This window comes from Oryx dammah, unplaced genomic scaffold, assembly GCF_014754425.2.
Source record: "Oryx dammah isolate SB20612 unplaced genomic scaffold, SCBI_Odam_1.1 HiC_scaffold_17, whole genome shotgun sequence".
In the NCBI taxonomy this organism is placed as follows: Eukaryota; Metazoa; Chordata; class Mammalia; order Artiodactyla; family Bovidae; genus Oryx; species Oryx dammah.
The window spans coordinates 74,774,907-74,792,850 of NW_024070201.1; the positions used below are offsets into that span (position 1 = coordinate 74,774,907).

At 54.2% G+C, this 17,944-nt stretch overlaps 1 protein-coding gene across 2 annotated transcripts; it reads right to left on the minus strand.

The window, feature by feature from the left end:
* Positions 1 to 354: 354 nt before the first annotated feature.
* SPI1 (Spi-1 proto-oncogene) lies at positions 355 to 17,192 on the minus strand. Of its 2 annotated transcripts, none has more exons than XM_040259233.1 (5): positions 16,935 to 17,192; positions 14,477 to 14,576; positions 2,581 to 2,768; positions 1,705 to 1,867; positions 355 to 1,372 (listed from the first exon to the last, which is right to left on the minus strand). In XM_040259233.1, exons 1-5 carry the CDS (start codon positions 16,977 to 16,979, stop codon positions 1,053 to 1,055), a joined length of 816 nt encoding a protein of 271 aa, XP_040115167.1. In that variant the 5' UTR covers positions 16,980 to 17,192; the 3' UTR covers positions 355 to 1,052. The 2 variants fall into 2 exon arrangements, with proteins under 2 accessions (XP_040115167.1, XP_040115166.1); XM_040259232.1 differs by having other exon boundaries at positions 14,477 to 14,573; positions 16,935 to 17,190.
* Positions 17,193 to 17,944: the final 752 nt, after the last annotated feature.

Genomic DNA, 17,944 nt, shown 5'->3' on the forward strand with positions numbered 1-17,944 from the left:
GTCAGGGTCCTGCCAGCAGGGATTCCGTGGCTCACCGGAGCTCTGGGGCTTCATTCTTGCTCCTGGTCAAGCTGCACTTTACCCCCTTCCTGACACATGAAGCTTCCTGCCTCGCACGGCCATGGCAACCCTTTACTACACGCGTAATTTTGGACAAATGGGTTGACCTCTGTTAGCTTCAGTTTCCCAGTCTATCAAACGGGGCATTAGATTCCACTTCTCAAGGTTAACACGCAGTAAATGGCTAGAATATCCAGTGTTGTTGCCCTTATTATCATCATCAACATTGGGCTCATAACAGAAAGATTCAATGAGTTTAAGCCTCACTGAAGCATTAAAAAAAACAGCCATTTATCAGGTACAGAGAGCTTTTTAATGATTTATTTCTCCAATAACAACTGAGAATTCGTTCCTTCCATGGATCATGCCTGCTGGTCAGGCAGTGTCAACTGTCTGGACAAACTGGACAACTGGACAAAGTGTCAACCGTCCTGAGGTCTGCAGCGTCCAGCATTGGCAGGGATCCTTAGTAAACCCACAGTGGACAAACGAGAAGGCAGCAGGTCAGATGTCGTGGGTAGGGCGCATCAGGCAAGGTGCATAAAAGATTTTAAAAACGGGGTCTCTGTGCTGAAGAGAACTGACTGAGAATAACTTTAGGTAAATGGGTTTCTTGAGAATGCTGATGGGGGAGAGGTGTGGGGAGAGAAGGTCACTGGAAAAAAAAGGGGGTCAATATACACAAATAATGAGGCTTCCAACTCCCAAGGCCGTGTGCCCTGTACTAAGCAAGCTGACCCTTCGCTGGGGCCAGACGCCCAGATGGCCTTCTGGAACCGGGGCCAGCGCCCTGCTGGGAGGCGAAGCAGGGGGTGTGGGGCGGGCAGGGGGCTTGGAGGAGGAGGGGGTGGGCGGGGAGGCGAGGCCTGGCCCGCCACAGTCCTGCCCCTGGCCCCTGGGAGCTTCCCTCCTGTGTCCGGCCGCCCGGGCGAAGGGGTTAATGCTATAGCCAACGGGGCGGCCTGGCGGGCCCGGTGGGCTCAGGCCTGGGCTCAGTGGGGCGGGTGGCGCCGCTCGGCCAGGCCCCCGCGGCCCAGCACCTCCCCGCTGAACTGGTAGGTGAGCTTCTTCTTCACCTTCTTGACCTCGCCCGTCTTGCCGTAGTTGCGCAGCGCTCGGGCCATCTTCTGGTAGGTCATCTTCTTGCGGTTGCCCTTCTGGATGCCCCAGCGGTGCGCCAGCGCCTCCTTGTGCTTGGACGAGAACTGGAACGTGCCCTTGTCCTTGTCCACCCACCAGATGCTGTCCTTCATGTCGCCGCTGCGCAGCAGGTCCAGCAAGAACTGGTACAAGCGGATCTTCTTCTTGCTGCCTGCGGCCGGAGACGGTCAGCGCCCACGGCGGGGACCCAGCCCGCCTCCCGGGGACGTGGGACCACCCCCTCCTTCCCTTCCCGGTGGGGTGGTCGCAGGGGTGGGGCTACAGCCAGCGTGGCGCATGCGCACGCCCACAGCGCACGTGCTCAGACCCGGACGCGGGGACAGAGGCCTCCACCCCCGCCACGGAACACACGCAGAGACACGTGTTGGCAAAGACACCCATACGCAAGCACTCTGCTTTGTGGCCAGGCTGCTGCGTCCGTGGGCCTTGATCAGGGTGGGAATGGGGCACAAGGGTGGCCAGGGTCAGGGCTGGGTCCCCTACCTGTCTCCCCGTGCAGGAGGCCAGGCCCTGGCTCCAGGCCGTCGGCCTCCCCGTCGGACACCTCCAGCGGGGGGCTCTGCCGCTCCCCCTCCTCTTCATCCGAGCTGGGCCGGGCGGGAGACAGCGAGGGGTACGGCAGGCACATCCGGGGCAGGTAGGAGACCTGGAAAGGAGGCAGAAGGAGGGTTGGGGTTCCTAAGGGACGGTGCAAAGCTGAAGGCGGCCAAGTAGGGGGCGTTCCGTGGGGTGAGAGAAGAGGGGGTCCTGGGGCGGGGTGGCCAGGGAGGGGCAGAGGGATATGGGAGAAGTCTGGGGACACTGGAGGTCGGGCTTCTTACCGAGTCAGATGGGGTCCCCACACACAGGATGCCAGTTGTGGGGACAAAGTGGATCCTGACACCCCGCCTGTCTCCCTGGTTTGGGCGGCGGGAGGTGCCATGTGGACAGGCAGCTGCCCTGGGGTGAGGGGCTGAGGAGGAGGGTCGGGAAAGGGAGTCAGCGGGAAGATGGAGAGGTCAGCGGATTTCAGGACTCCGTGACTTGGATGCTAGACCCTTGAGGAGCCAGTGAACGGGGTGGGGGCTCCAGCCCCCGCGTTTCAGAGGGCCCACGATGAGGCCCCCGGGGGTCAGAAGGACCAGTGTTTGGGGGCGGGGGGGCGGGGGGTATGGTCCGGGCTCTGTCCTCGGTGGGGTGAGAGCAGATAAGGGGTGCGGGGTCACGAGGTCAGCCAGGGGGTCAGGAGGCAGCCGTTGGGGCTCCGGCCACCGTTGGCGCTGTGGGGCAGGAAGCCGGGTTGAGTAAGCTTCCTGCGGAGCGCCCGCCTCACCGCAGGCGCCCGGCTGGGCCGGGCGCAGCGGCCCTGCAGGCACGCACCTGGTGACTGAGGCTGGCGTGGGGAGGAGCCATGGGGGTGTCGAGCACGTGCATCTGCTCCAGCTCCATGTGGCGGTAGAGCTGCTGCAGCTGTGGGGGCTGGACGCTCTGCAGCTCCGTGAAGTGGTTCTCGGCGAAGCTCTCAAACTCGCTGTGCACGTGGTGTGGATGGAAGTCCCAGTAATGGTCTGCAGGCCAAAGCAGGAGGGGCTTATGATTGTATAAAATATTATATGAACAATAATAGTATATATTATATATAATAACTATATATTAATATATATAACAATAATAGTACATATAAAAATAATAGCGCCAGGCCATGTCCCCTATCATAATCACCACCGCCATTCTGGACTGCAGATTGGAATTAATCGCAGCACCACCCACCCTGCTATTTTCCGAACCCCAATTCCATAGATGGGTCTTCCCCAGGTAGCTCAAAAGGTAAAGAATCTGCCTGCAATGCGGGAGACCTGCTTTTGATTCCTGGGCCGGGAAGATCTCCTGGAGGAGGGCGTGGCAATCCACTGCAGTGTTCTTGCCCGGAGAACCCCATGGACAGAGGAGCCTGGCGGGCTGTGGTCCATGGGGTCGCAAAGAGTCAGACACGACTGAGGGACTTTAGAATACTCAGAATACACTATGGATGAGGACACTGAGATTTGGAAAGGCTACATGACCTGCCCCCAGTCAAAGGCCACGTTGGAGCAAAGCCTTTGTTCTCAACAACCAGTCTCCCCTGCCTCCCTTGCCCATCACAAGGATGCCGACTTTTGAGCCAGAGTCTGAATCCGGGCCGTTTCCTTTCTGTGTGGCCTCAGGCACATGCACTGACCCCTCTGTCAAACAGGGAAGCTAGAAACTAGGAGGACCCACGCACGTTCAGAGGCTGCGCTCGGGAGTGTATGGAATCGCTTCTCCTCCCCTTCAGACACAGCAGAGGTTCCTGAGCTGACTGGCTGCCCGCAGTCACAGCTCACTGCCCCGTCACACAGCCGAGGTGTGACTGCAGAGTCACAGGGCTGACATTCCTCAGCCGAGCTCCCGCTGAGGCCCCTCCAAGGTCGTGTCCTTGGGGAGCTGCACCTGAGTCCCAGGGAGGTCGCCGTGGCACCCGAGGCTTTCCCGGAAAGCCCCTGGTGGGTGCTTTCAGAGTCTGCGGTAGGGTGGATTTGAGTTTGGGAAACAGCTCCGTGCCACTGAGAGCCCTGCCTGGGCCTGGAGCCGGTCTTCAACGTGGTTACTCTGGGCACCTTTTCCAGGAATAAAAACCACCACACGTCTGAGGACTTCCTGGGTACAACTTGGAGTCCAAAAGATGTGACAAAGTGACAGGAATTTTTCTCGTGTGACCCAGAGAGGGAGTGTGCAGGATGCTGAGACAGGTCACCATCTCCAGGACTGGCACAGGGCCTGCAGGGGGACTGCCACCAACCACCTATGCATGTCTCTGTGTGTCTATCTGTCTCCCCGCCCCCCCCACCTCTTTCTCTCTCACAAACACGTCGCTGCTCACGCATCCTGGAGAAACGACACGTGTTGTCTTGGCTCTGCACTGGCTCTCAGAAGACTCACTCATTTTCCAGTCCTGCTGTGTGTGGCTTTGCCTTGTGACCCTGAGCAAGACATTTTATCTCCCCGAGCCTCTGATTCTGCAAAAGTCAGAGACCCGGCTGGGCGGTTACTGAGGTCCGACTCACATGTGCAGTTATTTGAACCCACAGTCGAGACTCCCACTTGCGTGAAGCTGCATGGCATAGCGGAGCTAACTGGGGCGGAGCTAACTGGGGCGGAGCTGGGTTTGAATGCTGGCTCTGCCACTCACCCTTGAGTGACACTGGGCAGGTCGTCCTGCTTCTCTATGCCTGTTGCCTCCGCTGTGAGATGGGGCTAATAACTACACCCAGCTCACGTCATAGGCTTGCTGTGAGGATTAAATGAGCTAATGCTTGCAAGGCACTTCAAATGGAACCTGGCACAAAGTAAGACTCAATAAACATTAACTATTATCATTCCAAGCTTCCCAAGTGACTCAGTGGTAAAGAATCTGCCTGCCAGCATAGGAGTTTCAGGAAACACAAGTTCGATCCCTGGGTTGAGAAGATCCCTTGGAAGGAAATGGCAACCCACTCCAGTATCCTTGCCTGGCGAATCCCATGGACAGAGGACCTGGTTTGTTACAGTCCGTGGGGTCACAAACAGTCAGACACATGAGCGACTGTGCACACACACACATCCGTTGTCTTTATAATGATAATTATTATGAATGTTGCATGCTGTCTTTAGAGAGCCTGAATCAGCACCTGAGCAAACAGCAGATACTTTAATACTTATCAATTCCTCATCTTCCCCTGCTCTCTGCCACCTTAGCCCATGGTCCAGAGAAATAGTTTGAGGGATCCTGGCTGTCTCTTTCTCCCAGAAACTCAAGTTGGGACCCCAAGGTTGTACCAAGGGCAGAGGACTGGTTTTTTTCACCTTCCTATTCCCAGTGCCTACACGCAGCAGGTGTCTTGATGCTTTTGGACTGTGGTGTTGGAGGAGACTCTTGAGAGTCTCTTGAACTGCAAGGAGATCCAACCAGTCCATCCTAAAGGAAATCAGTCCTGAATAATCATTGGAAGGACTGATGCTGAAGCTGAAACTCCAATACTTTGGCCACCTGATGTGAAGAACTGACTCATCTGAAAAGACCCTGATGCTGGGAAAGATTGAAGGTGGGAGAGGAGAAGGGGACGACAGAGGGTGAGATGGTTGGATGGCATCACCGACTCAATGGACACGAGTTTGAGCCAGCGCCAGGAGCTGGTGATGGACACGGAGGCCAGGTGTGCTGCAGTTCATGGGGTGCAAAGAGCTGGACACGACTGAGCGACTGAACTGGACTGAACTGCGAGGCAGTAGGCACTGAACAAGCTCTTCCTGAGTGAACGCATGAATCCTAGCTTCTTAAGAACTCTGACTCTCCTCCACCAAATCATCCAAATCTGAAGGGAAGACAAAACAAAATGACACTCATTTTGTCCTTTCATCTTGCCTTGCATTAATAAGACCCAGAAATTCTCCACTTGCTGAGAGAGAGGTGGCTCTGTCTGTATGGATGGTGCTCTTTGGGGCTTTGGGGCGCTTGAGTGGACCCAGGTTCCTTTTCAGCTGCAGATCTGCCCTGGAGCCTCACTCCAGGCCCTTCCCATTTTGCCTTCTCCTGCCCAGGCCGAAGTGCCCGGATCTTCATAGAACGCCTTATCCTGCCCATGCATGCATGCCAAGTCACTTTAGTGGTGTCCGACTCTTTGCCACCCCGTGGACTGTAGCCAGCTAGGCTCCTCCATTTCGGGGATTCTCCAGGCAAGAATACTGGAGTGGGTTGCCATGCCCTTCTCCAGGGGAACTTCCTGATCTTTATAGAATGCCTTATCCTCCCCCTCAAATCCTCACACCTACTCCAGGTCTTTTTGGGGTTTTTTTTTTGGGTGGGGGGGCAGGTTTTGGCTTGTGCCATGTGGCACGTGGGGTCTTAGTTCCCCTCCCAGGGATCAGACCCGTGCCATCTGCATTGGAAGCACAGAGTCTCGATCACTTGACCTCTAGGGAAGTACCCCCTACTCAGTTCTGGCTCGGGGGCTCTGAGTTCTCTCTCTCAGTCCCCACCTCTGTCCCAGCTCCACATGACACCCATGGGCTTGTTCTGGTGGTCCCAGCTTGAGGCCAGCACTTCCCACAGCAGGTCTCAGCACCCCCCGGTTCAAGTCACTTTGGGGGCCAGAAAAGCTTGCAGATTTGGGGCCCATCTGAGACCCATGTGATCTGCAGCGCCGGAAGGAGATGGGAGAGTCTGGCCTTTCACAGCCCCCTGCAGAGGTTCGTTTGCTCACTGAGGCTCAGGAACCCTGACCCAGCGTTGCTGAAACCTGCAACAGAGACTCTTGGGCTACAATTAAGGTTTCAAAAGGCCCAACGGAAACCTTTCCTCTACCCTTGATTTTGAGTGCTCAGGCAGTTGTATAATAAACACTGTTTGGTAGGCAGAGATGAGTCGTCTGAAGGAACATCATGCCGCGAGTCCATCCTTATGCAAAGGCCAGCACTCTGAGCGCTTCGGACCCTACTCCTAGATGACTGCCCAGGAATGCTTTGCTAAATCCTTGCTTGTCACTTTGAGAGGTCACCCAGACTCTCCTGCAACTTATGTCCCCTTAGTATGACTTTCTGCTCCTCAAAAGGACATGATGTCAGGACTTCCCTGGTGGTCCAGTGGCTAAGACTCTGTGCTTCCGATGCAAGGGGCCAGAGTTCAATTCCTGGTCAGGCAACTAGATCCCACAGGCTGCAGCTAAGACTGATTGATGCAACGAAAGGAAAAAAAAAGATCCCACAGCTGGGAAAAAAAAGAGACCAGGCATGAAGCAGTGGAGATCGAAGCTCTGTGTGCCACGCCTAAGACCAGGCGCAGCCAGTAAATAGATATGGAAAGTCACAATACAGGAGTATAGTGTCATTCGCATATCCGGAGATAGCTCTGGACCCTCCCTTCTGCAACCTGTAGGGCATTCAACTCATACTCGGCTTCAGTCAATATTTGGTTAAATGACCAGTGAAAGCTTACTTTTGATGTGTTTTTTATGTACCAGGCACTGTTCTAAGTACTTAATGCACATTATGTCACTCAGTCCTCACCATAGCCCTGACAAAGGGGCCGCTATGGTCTGATCTCCCTTTTGCACGTGAGGAAGCTGTGACTCAGAGACATAAAGTCCCTTGCCCACAGATAGTTGTTGGTAGAGTCAGGATCCAAACCCACCTGTGTCTGACTCCAGGGACTAAACTCTTATCCCTATGCCATACCACCGCTGAGGACCAAGACAGCCAGTGAAAGCTTTAAGTAAGACTTATGGTGACAGAATTTACGGACTGCTACTATCCATCTGTCTGTCGACCACCATTTACCTCTCATTCATTATTCATCATCCATCCACCATCCAGCATCATCCATCATCCATCCATCCACCCATCCATCATCCAAATATCATCTACCCATCATTCACTCATTCATCATCCATCATTTAACCCACCCATCCATCCATTTATCCACCCATCCATCACTGAACCTTTATTCATCAAGCCAGCAATGACCCATTCATCAGCATCTTTCACTTCCACCCTCTAAACCAGCTTCCAGTCTGGAACCAAAGTCTTACCCACACATCCTTAGTGCTCCTCATTTTTTTGTGTCACTAACACCTAGATGTCACTAGGACAAAAATAAAATGATATTCAAAACAATCCCCCCACACACTCACAAAATGCAAGCCTTAAGTGTCATTCAGTTGACCTTATCTCCTTCAAGCAGAAACCCCAGCCTGAAGCCATGGCTCTTACCAGGAGAGAAGTAAGATCAAGACCAAGAAGGAAGATGAGGAATTAAGAAAGCAAGGAATGAGGAAAAAAAACCTTTGCAGGAAATCACAGACCACTGGACAAGGGCTCCTTAATCCCAGCCCTCCTGCAAATTATTCAAACATGGAAACTGAGGTCCCAGCAAGCAGAGAGCTCCAGGTCTCACGATCCTTATTATTTCTTACACTGTATCGTAATTATTACGATTTTAGTTCTTTCCTTTGATAAAAAAGATAAATCTGGCAGGGTCTGTGTTTTATTCATCCTACAGCAATGTGCCTGGGATGGAAGCAAGGTTTGGTAGGGGAAGGAAGGACACTTTGGAAGGTGAACGAAATGAATGGGTGATTAGAAAACTGTGAATAAACTGTGGTATGTGAATAACAATAAACTGTGAATCTGTGGGATGAAAAGACGAAAAGTGTATAGAAAGATGTAATGATGGAGAGAATGGTCATACTTTGGAACTCTATTTCCTCCATCAATCCCACTGCAAATAGCATTAGGATGGCTATTACCAAAAAACAGAACAACCCGGGCCGACTGTATAACACAGGGAACTACATTCACTGTCTTGTAATAACAGAATGAAAGAGAATCTGAAAAAGAGCACATATATACATGTATACATACATATATATAATCAGTGAATCACTTTGCTGAACACATGATATTGTGAATTAACTATACTTCATTTTTTTAATGGTTAAAAAAGCAGAAAAAAAATTTGGCAAGAATGTGGAGCAGGGGAATCCTTGTGCACTGTTGGTAGGAGAGTAAAATGGTGCGACCACTAAGGAAAAACAGTATGCTTGGTCCTCAGACAATTAAAAATAGAATTATCTTACAATCCAGCAATCCTACTTCTGGGCATATAGTCTCAAAGAACTGGAAGCAGGATCTTCAAAGAGGCATTTTAACACCTGTGTTCACAGCAGCATTATTCAGAGCAACCAAAAGATAGAAGCAACCCATGTGTCCATCAGCAGATGAATGGGCAAACAGAATGTAGTATATCCACACAACGGAATGTTCCTCAGCTTCAAAAAGGAAGGAATTCTGATGTGCAGTGCAACACGGGAGAACCTGGAGGATGTTAGATGTTAAATGAAAGAAGCCAGTCACGAAAAGAGAAACGCTGCATGATTCCACTAAGATGAGGTACTGAGTGCAGGAACATAGGAACAGAAAGCAGAATGATGGTTGCCAGGGGCTGAGGGGAGGGGGCAGTAGGAGGCACTGTTTAATTGGTCCGGAATGCCAGTTTCGCAAGATGAAAAGAGTTCTGGAGCTGGATGGTGGGCATGGAGCACGGCAACATGTCCTTGAGCCACTGAGCTGTACATGTGCAAATGGTCAAGATAGTACATGTTATACTGTATACATTTTAATCACAACTTAAAAATAATAAACAGCAAATTCTATGAACCCTACCTTGAGAATCTATCCTGAATCCATCTGCTCATTTTTGTCTGTCTCGCCACCACCCTTGGCCAAGTCACTGTCATCTCTTGTCTGGATTATTCCAGTGGTTTCCTCCCGGCCTTCCCCCCTGTTCCTACTCTTGCCTCCTCTCCAGCTATTCTCCACCCAGAAATTAGAGTGATTAAAAAAAAAAAAATTATTCAGTGGAACCACTAGGTATTGGGAGAAGACACTAAAAACTTCCAGAGAGATAAAACAAAACTAAACAGGAAAAAAATTAAACAAAACCCCAAAATGGTTACATTCAAAAAAGAGGATATGGAATGACATCAGATTTCCTAAGAAAAACTCTAGTAACCTGAAGACAGTAGAGAAATGCCTTCAGTTTCAATGAGAAAAAAAAATTTTTTTTCAACTTAGATTTCTATACACAGCCAAACTACGTTAATCAGGTGAGACCATAAAAACAGCAAGTAACACAAACAGCAATAAAACCTTACCTCCCAGACATCCTTTCTTAGGAGAGCATGATGCTATGAGTAACAAGTCCTTACATAATTTTCACTTTCTAAGCCTCCCATATGGAGTAGCTCACTCCATCCTTAGGGCAGTCCTGTGAAGTAGGTCTCATGAGTGAGAAGCTGAGGCCCAGAGGGTGAGACATCTTCCCTGTGGTCACCCCACCCAATAATGGGGAGATGGGGTGTGACTCCCAGCAGCCTTGCTGTGGGGTGGGGGCCTACATCACTGCTGCTCAGCCCTCAGAAACACAGTGATGAGAAAGTACAGGTAATCAAAATACGCAGCGTGGCTCAACTGTGAGCAATATTCACATGGTCCAAACCACGGAAAATTCAGATGTCAATTTAACAAACTTAGAATACAGACAAAGGGACTTCCCTGGTGGTCTAGTGGGTAAGATTTCATACTCCCAATGCAGGGGACCAGGGTTGAATTCCTGATCAGGGCACTAAAAGCCCGCATGACGTGAACGTTGAGTGTTAGTCGCTCAGTCGTGTCCTCCTCTTTGTGACCGCATGGAAGGTAGCCCATCAGGCTCCCCTGTCCATGGAATTCTCCAGGCAAGAATACTGGAGTGGGTAGCCATTCCCTTCTCCAGGGGATCTTCCCGACCCAGGGATCGAAGCCCGGTCTCCCGCATTGCAGACAGATTTTTTACCCTCTGAGCCACCAGGAAGCCCCCACAGGTGGAACACAGCCAAAAAGTGAAAACAAAATATTAAAAATAGAATACAGAGGAAAACAAATGCTGTATGATCTCACTTATACGTGGAATCTTTAAAAAAAGTAGCAATTCAGAAAAGGAGGTCAGATTGGTGGTTGCCAGAAGTAGTGGGGGGTGGGGGAGATTGGGCGCTGGCGGTCTAAGGTGCAAGCTTTCAGCTGTGAGATAAATAAGTCCTGGGGATGCCATGCACAGAATGGCTAGGGCTAACTGCTGCATGGTAACTTTGAGAGCTAAGCGCAGCTCCTGAAAGTTCTCATCACAAGGGAAAAAATTTTTTCTAACTGTATAAGGAGATAGATATTAACTAAACTTATGTGGTAATAATTTCCCAATGTATAGGTGTGTGAAGTCATTAGCTGTTACACCTTAAACTCACACACTTATGTTGCATATCATAACAGCAATAAAATGAAAAGTGGGAAAAGTTACTGTAACTATTTTGGTATGTGTGAAGAAGTATGTGTGTGTGCTATAAATAACTAGAAAGTCAAATACTCATCTTTCATAGTACAATAGATTTCTCTAAGTAAAAAATCAAGCTAGATTCATCTCCACCTGGCTTATAGAAAGTCCTCAATAAATGTTTGTGAATTAATAAATGAATGCTCTTCTAAGCCTCTGTTTCAAACTTTCATGTATATACTTCCAGTGCTCTGTAATAGAAAGACTGGAAAAATAGCTTTTAACTGTCTCTGATGTGCTGGATAGGCCATGGAGAAACAACTGATAAATTTATGTAAAAAGTAGCAGATTGCAGAACAGCATGATACTACAGTTCATTTCTGAATGGAGAGGATATGTATGGATGTATACACTTACAAACATACAAGATTATACACCGTCAAATAAAGTGTCTGCTAGAATAGACCAAGATGGCTATCAGTGCAGGGTGAGAATGAGAAGCAGGTAATATTTTCCTTTATACGCTGCTGTATTTTAAAATTGTTTGCAACGGGTATTTCTTGTTTGAATAATTAAAATTAAACATCTATAATTTCTTTGGATATTTACCAGACACACACACACACAAGGTTACTCAGATCATGTCATTTCTTTGCTCAGCCCCCTCCAGTGGCTTTCCACTAGGTGTGGGAAACATGACAAGCTCCCGCTGCAGTCCTCGGGCCCATGTGGTCCTCCCCTGCAGACTGGCCTCCCTTCCTGTCCTTTCTGCTTCCTGTGCTCCCTTCCCACCCTGGTCCCCACCCAGGTCCCTCCTGCTCTTGCACCTGCTTTTCCCGCTCCTAGAACACTTATACCTCCCTGTCTGTGCATTCGTGTGCCTTCAGGACACTCAGATTTCCACCCAAGGGGGCCGTTCACCTCTGGAGCTCCGTCCTGCGGGCATACCCCTGGCAGCTTAAACCTGACATCTGTACCCAGAGACGCCGTTTGTGGCGAGTCCTTCTTTAGGGCCCTCACGTGCAGATGGCAGAGCCTGACTCATGGTGCTCTGCTTTCTACAGAACGTCTTTAGAGCATGTCTGCTAATTCAACTGTTCCCCATCTCTCTCTCACTAGACTGTGAGCTCCACAAGGGCAGTGGCCTTGCCCGGCCTGCTCCTTGTGGCAAATCCAGCGCCTAGAACAGGGTCAGGCCCACCACATGTAATCAGGGGCTATTTGGCAGATGGACAGGAGAGGGGATGAGTGGACAAGTGGGCTGGACAACAAGCGTTGGAAGGACGGGTGGCTGTGGGCAGCTGGGTGGATGGCAGGGGAGGGGCGGCTGGGTGGATGGTGGACTGGGTCACCGGAAAATGAGCCTGTTGATGTCACAGAACCTTCGGTGCTTCTCCACTCCCTGTCGACCTGCTGGCTTTCTCTACAGTGCTCACTCCATCAGCCAGCCCAAGGCCTTCCTGGTTCCTAGAGTACGTAAATAGTACCCCTGTATTACAGGAAGGGAGAATGCAGCTTCGGTAGACCCAAAGGAAAGGCACCCAGACCCAGGGAGACTGAGAAGGGGTCAGGCCAGGGGAGAAACGATCAGAGAAAGGGTCAGAGGCAGCCCTGAGCTTGCAAGGACCTGAGCGGGCCTGCTGCCTGGAGCCACCAGGGGGCGCCAGTCCTCAAGCTGGGACCTGCTTAGGTCCCAGACTGGGTAGAAGCAGGTGTCGAGCTTGTGTTCAGTCAGGGAGAGTCAGCCCCCGACCCTGGCAGTGGGAGCTGGAGGTGGAGCTGGAGGAGGGAGACTCTCTAAACCGTCTCTGGATCTTCCCCAGAAAGGATGCATTTCTTGTAGAAGTATAAAATTTTAAAGGAAGAGGCGGGGTGGGGGGTGGCGGGGAGAATGTTTTTAAAGTCTTTCTAGTCCTCAAGTTCTGAAAGGAGCCTGTGTGTTCCCAGATATGGCCTCCCTTAGGATGTCCAGCCCTTACTCCCAAGATATGGTTTCCAGTTATAGTCTTTAGAATGGATGTCAGGTGTGAATTCCAGGCAAAACTGTTTGCAGGCTTTGCCACCTGGATGTGAGGGCCCTAAATAAGGACTTGCCGCATATGACATCTCTAGGTACAGACATCAGGCTTAAACGGCCAGAGGTGTGCCAGCAGAATGGAGCTCCAGGTGTTAACGGCCCGCAGGTGAGGGCCCTTCCTTGGCTGTGGCAGAGCATGCCTGTCCCTGTGGGGTTGCAGACACCTCACTGTCTGGCTTGCCCAGGTCTCCACACCCCCTGAAGAATCCCTCAGTGAAGACCCAGTAACCAGGCCCCCTCGCCTTTTGTTCAGAGATGTTCCACCAATACACCGAGATCTGCCACCGGTGACCTCTCTTAGCCCCCTGCCCAGGTTCCAGACACCAAAGGTCTCTCTCCCTTTCCCTGAATTTGCTTCAGGATTGAGCCTGGGCTTTGGGGTGGAGGGCAGTTAGACCCAGATAGAAAAAAGCCCTGGCCCAGGCTCCATCCTCACTCCCACCACCAGCAGACAGAGTTTCAGCCCCTGCTGAATGAACAGCTCTCAAATGGGAGCGGTTCTGCACCCCGCCCCCACTGCCAGGGGACGTTTGGCAACTCTGGAGACATTTTTGGTTGTCATGATTGGCAGTAACACTGGCGTCCAGTGGGCAGAAGCAGGAATGCTGGCAAATACCTTACAAGGCACAAGACAGACCTCACAGCATAGAAGTGTCCAGCCCAAATGTCAATAGGCTGCTGTTAGTCACACACGGCAGGGACTGGGGCTGCACCAATGAGGAGTTCAGGGTCACGGGCGGTAACAAGAATGGAGAGGAAGATGGGGGTTTGGGGGAGGAGAAGAAGACACGGGTTCGATCCCTGGGTTGGGAAGATCCCTTGGAGGAGGAAATGGCAACCCACTCCAGTATTCTTGCCTGGAGAATCCCCAGGACAGAGGAGCACAGCGGACTACAGTTCCAGGGGGCCCCAAGAGTTGGACATGAATGAGCGACTAAGTGAAGCCAAAAAAAAAAGAAAAAGCGCTGGGCCTGGAGCAGACAGAGCTGGGCCCCAGCGGCCAGTGCGTCTCCTTGTACGAGTCCCGTAGCCTCTCCGCCTTTTTCGTCAGGCGGAAACAGGCCGAAAGGATTGGATGAGAAGATAAAACAGGGAAGAAGTTCGCCCGTGCCTGCACACCAAGGCTGCTCCAGAAACGCGCGCTGGAGGTGTGGGGTGTTGGTGGGGAGCAGGAGCGTGGGGTTTTAGGGTAGGGAATTCACATCCCTCAGAGCTAACTGGATCCGATCCTTGGAATTCCAAAGAAGCCTCAGGAAGGGTATGCTTTTCCCTCCCCAGAACGCAGCGGCGCTGGGGCCAGGCCAGGCTGGGGAAGTCAGGGCAGGGCGGGGCCTGCTACTCACCGCTGTGGCTTTCTCCATCACTGCTGAGATAGGGGTAATATTCGTGCGTTTGGCGTTGGTAGAGATCCGTGTCATAGGGAACTAGGTCTTCCGATGGCTGCTGAGAGAGGAGAGGGTCAGAACTCGGAGTGCGGCGGGGAGACTCCAGCCAGGTTGGCAAGACCCACCCAGGATGTTGGGTCCACACTGAGCCCCTTTATCAGCTGGGAGAGGCCACGCAGAGTGCCAGCGGGGGACCCAGGGGTGCAAGAGCCTTGGCTCCAGCGGAAAGGGGGTGACAGAGACCTTGGAGGGTCAGAGGTCAAAAGAAGACAGGTCTGAGGGGACAGCTCAGTGGCTCCCCCGGCCACCTCACACTCACGCTCCACTGCATGCCCGGGTCCCAGCCTCACACACTCACCCGCTCACAGTCACATCGACATGTCTAAACCACCCCCCAAATGCACACAAACTCCCCCTGACACGTTTCTTCCCACACTCCCAATGTGTGCTCTCACACTCACGTCCACTCACAGCCCTCACACTCACCCCGGGCACACACGCCAGTATACACCCGCCTGTAGGCGCCTGCAGAGTCCCTGGGGTTGACATGCGAATCCACTCCCTCACCTCCAAGCACGCTGACACACACACTCACGCCCATGTCCTTGCTCGGTCACTCATGCTCCTGCACGCCCACCGCCCAGCACACGGGCTTGTCCTCCTGTTGTAGGCCCCAGGCCCCCAGGCTCTCCCGCTGCCCGATGTCCAGGTCCCAGGCCAGCTCAGGGCCCCCACCCCCACGCTGGCTGTCCACACCGATGGGCTTTACAGGACTCACCCCGCGCAGCGCTAAGGCCATGGCTTTGGGGGCCTCTCCCTCCTCCCCTTTCCTCCAGAGACACTCCCTGGTCCCCCTCCCTCCGTCCCCCATCCCTCTCCCTCCCCACCCCACTCCCTGGCCAGGCCCTGGGACATGCACACCCAGAGGCTTCCCAACAGTCACCAGGCCTCTCCCCACCCCCGCACGAGTGCCCAAGGATTGCACAACCGTCACCCCAGCCCTCGGGGCTTGGTTTGGGGGCCAGAGCTGCCTTGGGAGCCCACTTTCCTGGGACCCACTCTGCGTCACCCCTGGACTGGGCCAGGGGGCTCAGGAGGCTCGCATGGAGCCCAGGAGGACATGTCTCCCGCTCAGCTTTAGCTGGGGTTCAGGGATTGAGAGGTCAAGGGTCAGAGACAGGGTGGCCGGGCCCCGGGGCCTCTGGCTGTCTTGAGGCAGAGTGGGCTCTTCCTGAGACCACCCGCTATCACCCCCTGCCTGTCTCCCCCATCTTCTAGGTTCCAGGTGGGGGTGAGGGGGCCGGGCCAGGTCAGAAGCCGGCTGGCTTGTCCCATCTGTGCCCTGCCCTGCGTGGAGCCTGGCTCTGGATCTGCAGACAGCACAGCCCCACAGAAGGGTGTCAAGCTGGGGTGCCTCCCTGGGGCTCTGGGCCTGCCTGGGGTGGGGTGGCCGGGGGTAGGGGGAAGGGAGCTGCCTCCAAACCGGGAAAGCTGAGTCAGATGGGCAGGCCCGGCCAAGCCCTTCCCAGTTACCTCCCAGGGCTCCCCATCCCCGGCTGAGTGCGGAAGGGGGTGAGGAAAGGGAGAGGGGTCCTCTCAGAGGGGCTCGGTGGTGTGACACCTGCCGGAGGCTGCAACTGTCACTGAGAGCGGGAGCGGAGGGGGTCTGCCCCAGACGGCCGCCCTGCCGTCCCTGGGGTCCCCTGGGACGCCCGCTTCTTCACCTCCGGCCTCAGCCGCTGCCCTCACTCTGTCTCTCCTTGGACGAGGTCCTCCCCCAGGCCCAATCTCAGCCCCGGGAAGGCTCTGCCCTCCTCTCCACAGTCTCAGCCCCAGCTGCCTGGCCAGCCTCCGCTCCCCTTGCCGCCCCAGCCCCCGCCTCTGCTGCCGCCACTCGGGGCCCAAGGCCCAGACCTCTCGGGTCAACAAGCACGTCCTGTGTGCCTGGGTGGCAGGGACCCAGGTGTAAGGCAGCCTCGGTCTCCAGGAGCACCCAGTCCAGGGCCCGGACCTTTGGCCTCTCGCCTCCTGCCCTCCAGCCCTTCACTGTCCTGGGGACCGGCTTCCCTCCACGCCAGCCTTCCCGCTCCTCCACCACCAGCTCCCCGCTGCCCTCGCCACCCTCAACCCGGCCCCCCCAGGCCCGTGGAACCCCGGCTGCCACCCAAGCCCCATCTATAAATAACCGTTCAGGCCCCATCGATCACAGCCCCACCGTGGGCCCAGCCCTCAGCCCGCCAGGGCGAGCTTGCTCCAAGGAGGCCGATGGCCCTCTTGCTTGGGTCTCAGGCCCTGGGGCTCCAGGGAGGAAACACCAACTTCCCACTGATAGGGGAAGGCAGGCGGCGGGCTGGCGGGCAGGTGGCGGGCGTCCGAGGGCCGCGGGCTGGGCTGGTGGAGGAGTCCCGATACTCACAGGGGGGACGAGGGGAAACCCTTCCATTTTGCACGCCTGTAACATCCAGCCGAGCTCCGAGCCGGTCAGGTCCCCTGCCTCGGTGGGGGCCAGTGCGGAGCCCCTGGGGATGGGGCGCCCCGTCGGGGGGTGGGGGGGGGCTGGACCGCTTCGGGGCGGGTACAGGGCTCAGGCCTGCCCCTTGAGCTACAGGAGCCCTGGGTGAGCCCCCTCCCTTGACATTGCAGGGCCAGCGCAAGTTCCTGATTTTATCGAAGGCCTGCCGCTGGGAGATAGTCCCCTTGGGGTGACATCACCGCCCCGGCCCGTTTGCATAAATCTCTTGCGCTACAGGAAGTCTCTGGCCGGCTGGGGCAGGTGGTGCTCCAGGGGCTGGCCTGGGAGGCTGAGGGGGCCAGGCCCCCTGCCCAGAGGAAGCCGGGACTGCAAGGGGCGGCCTTGAGGGCTGGGGTGGGGTGGGAGAATGGGAGGGCGGAAGGCTGGTTGCACCACCACGAGGAGGGCCTTGCTGCCCCCCAGGGCCTGTGGAGGCTCTCTCACCCCGAACCCCGCAGATGCCTACTACTTTTGAGACCCCCCACGTGGCCAACAGTCACTTCCTTGGGGGATCGGAGCTGGTAAGGGTGTCCTGTTGGGGCCTCCACGCTCTGGGGTCAGCCTGGTTGGCCTAGGGCTCTGGTCCGGCTAACTGCCAGGCCTGGCTCTTCCTGGGCCCGTAGGCCCCCAACCGCTTGGTCCTACCCAGCCTGGGGCTGGGCCCTGGGGCCTGGTCATCAGCATCGTGCTGGTTTCTGCTTCCTTCCACCAGCTTCATTTCCACCAGAAGGATTCTTACACCCTCCCCTCCCAGCTTCCTAAGGATCACCATGCCTTCCATATCTGTTCCCAGCCCAGATTTTTCAGTTTCCCCACCCCTTACCAATGCCTGACTGTCATTCGAGTCTTCCTAGTTTACAAACTTTTCTTGTCTGTCCATCCATTCGTCTATTTTCCCATCCATTTACTTATCT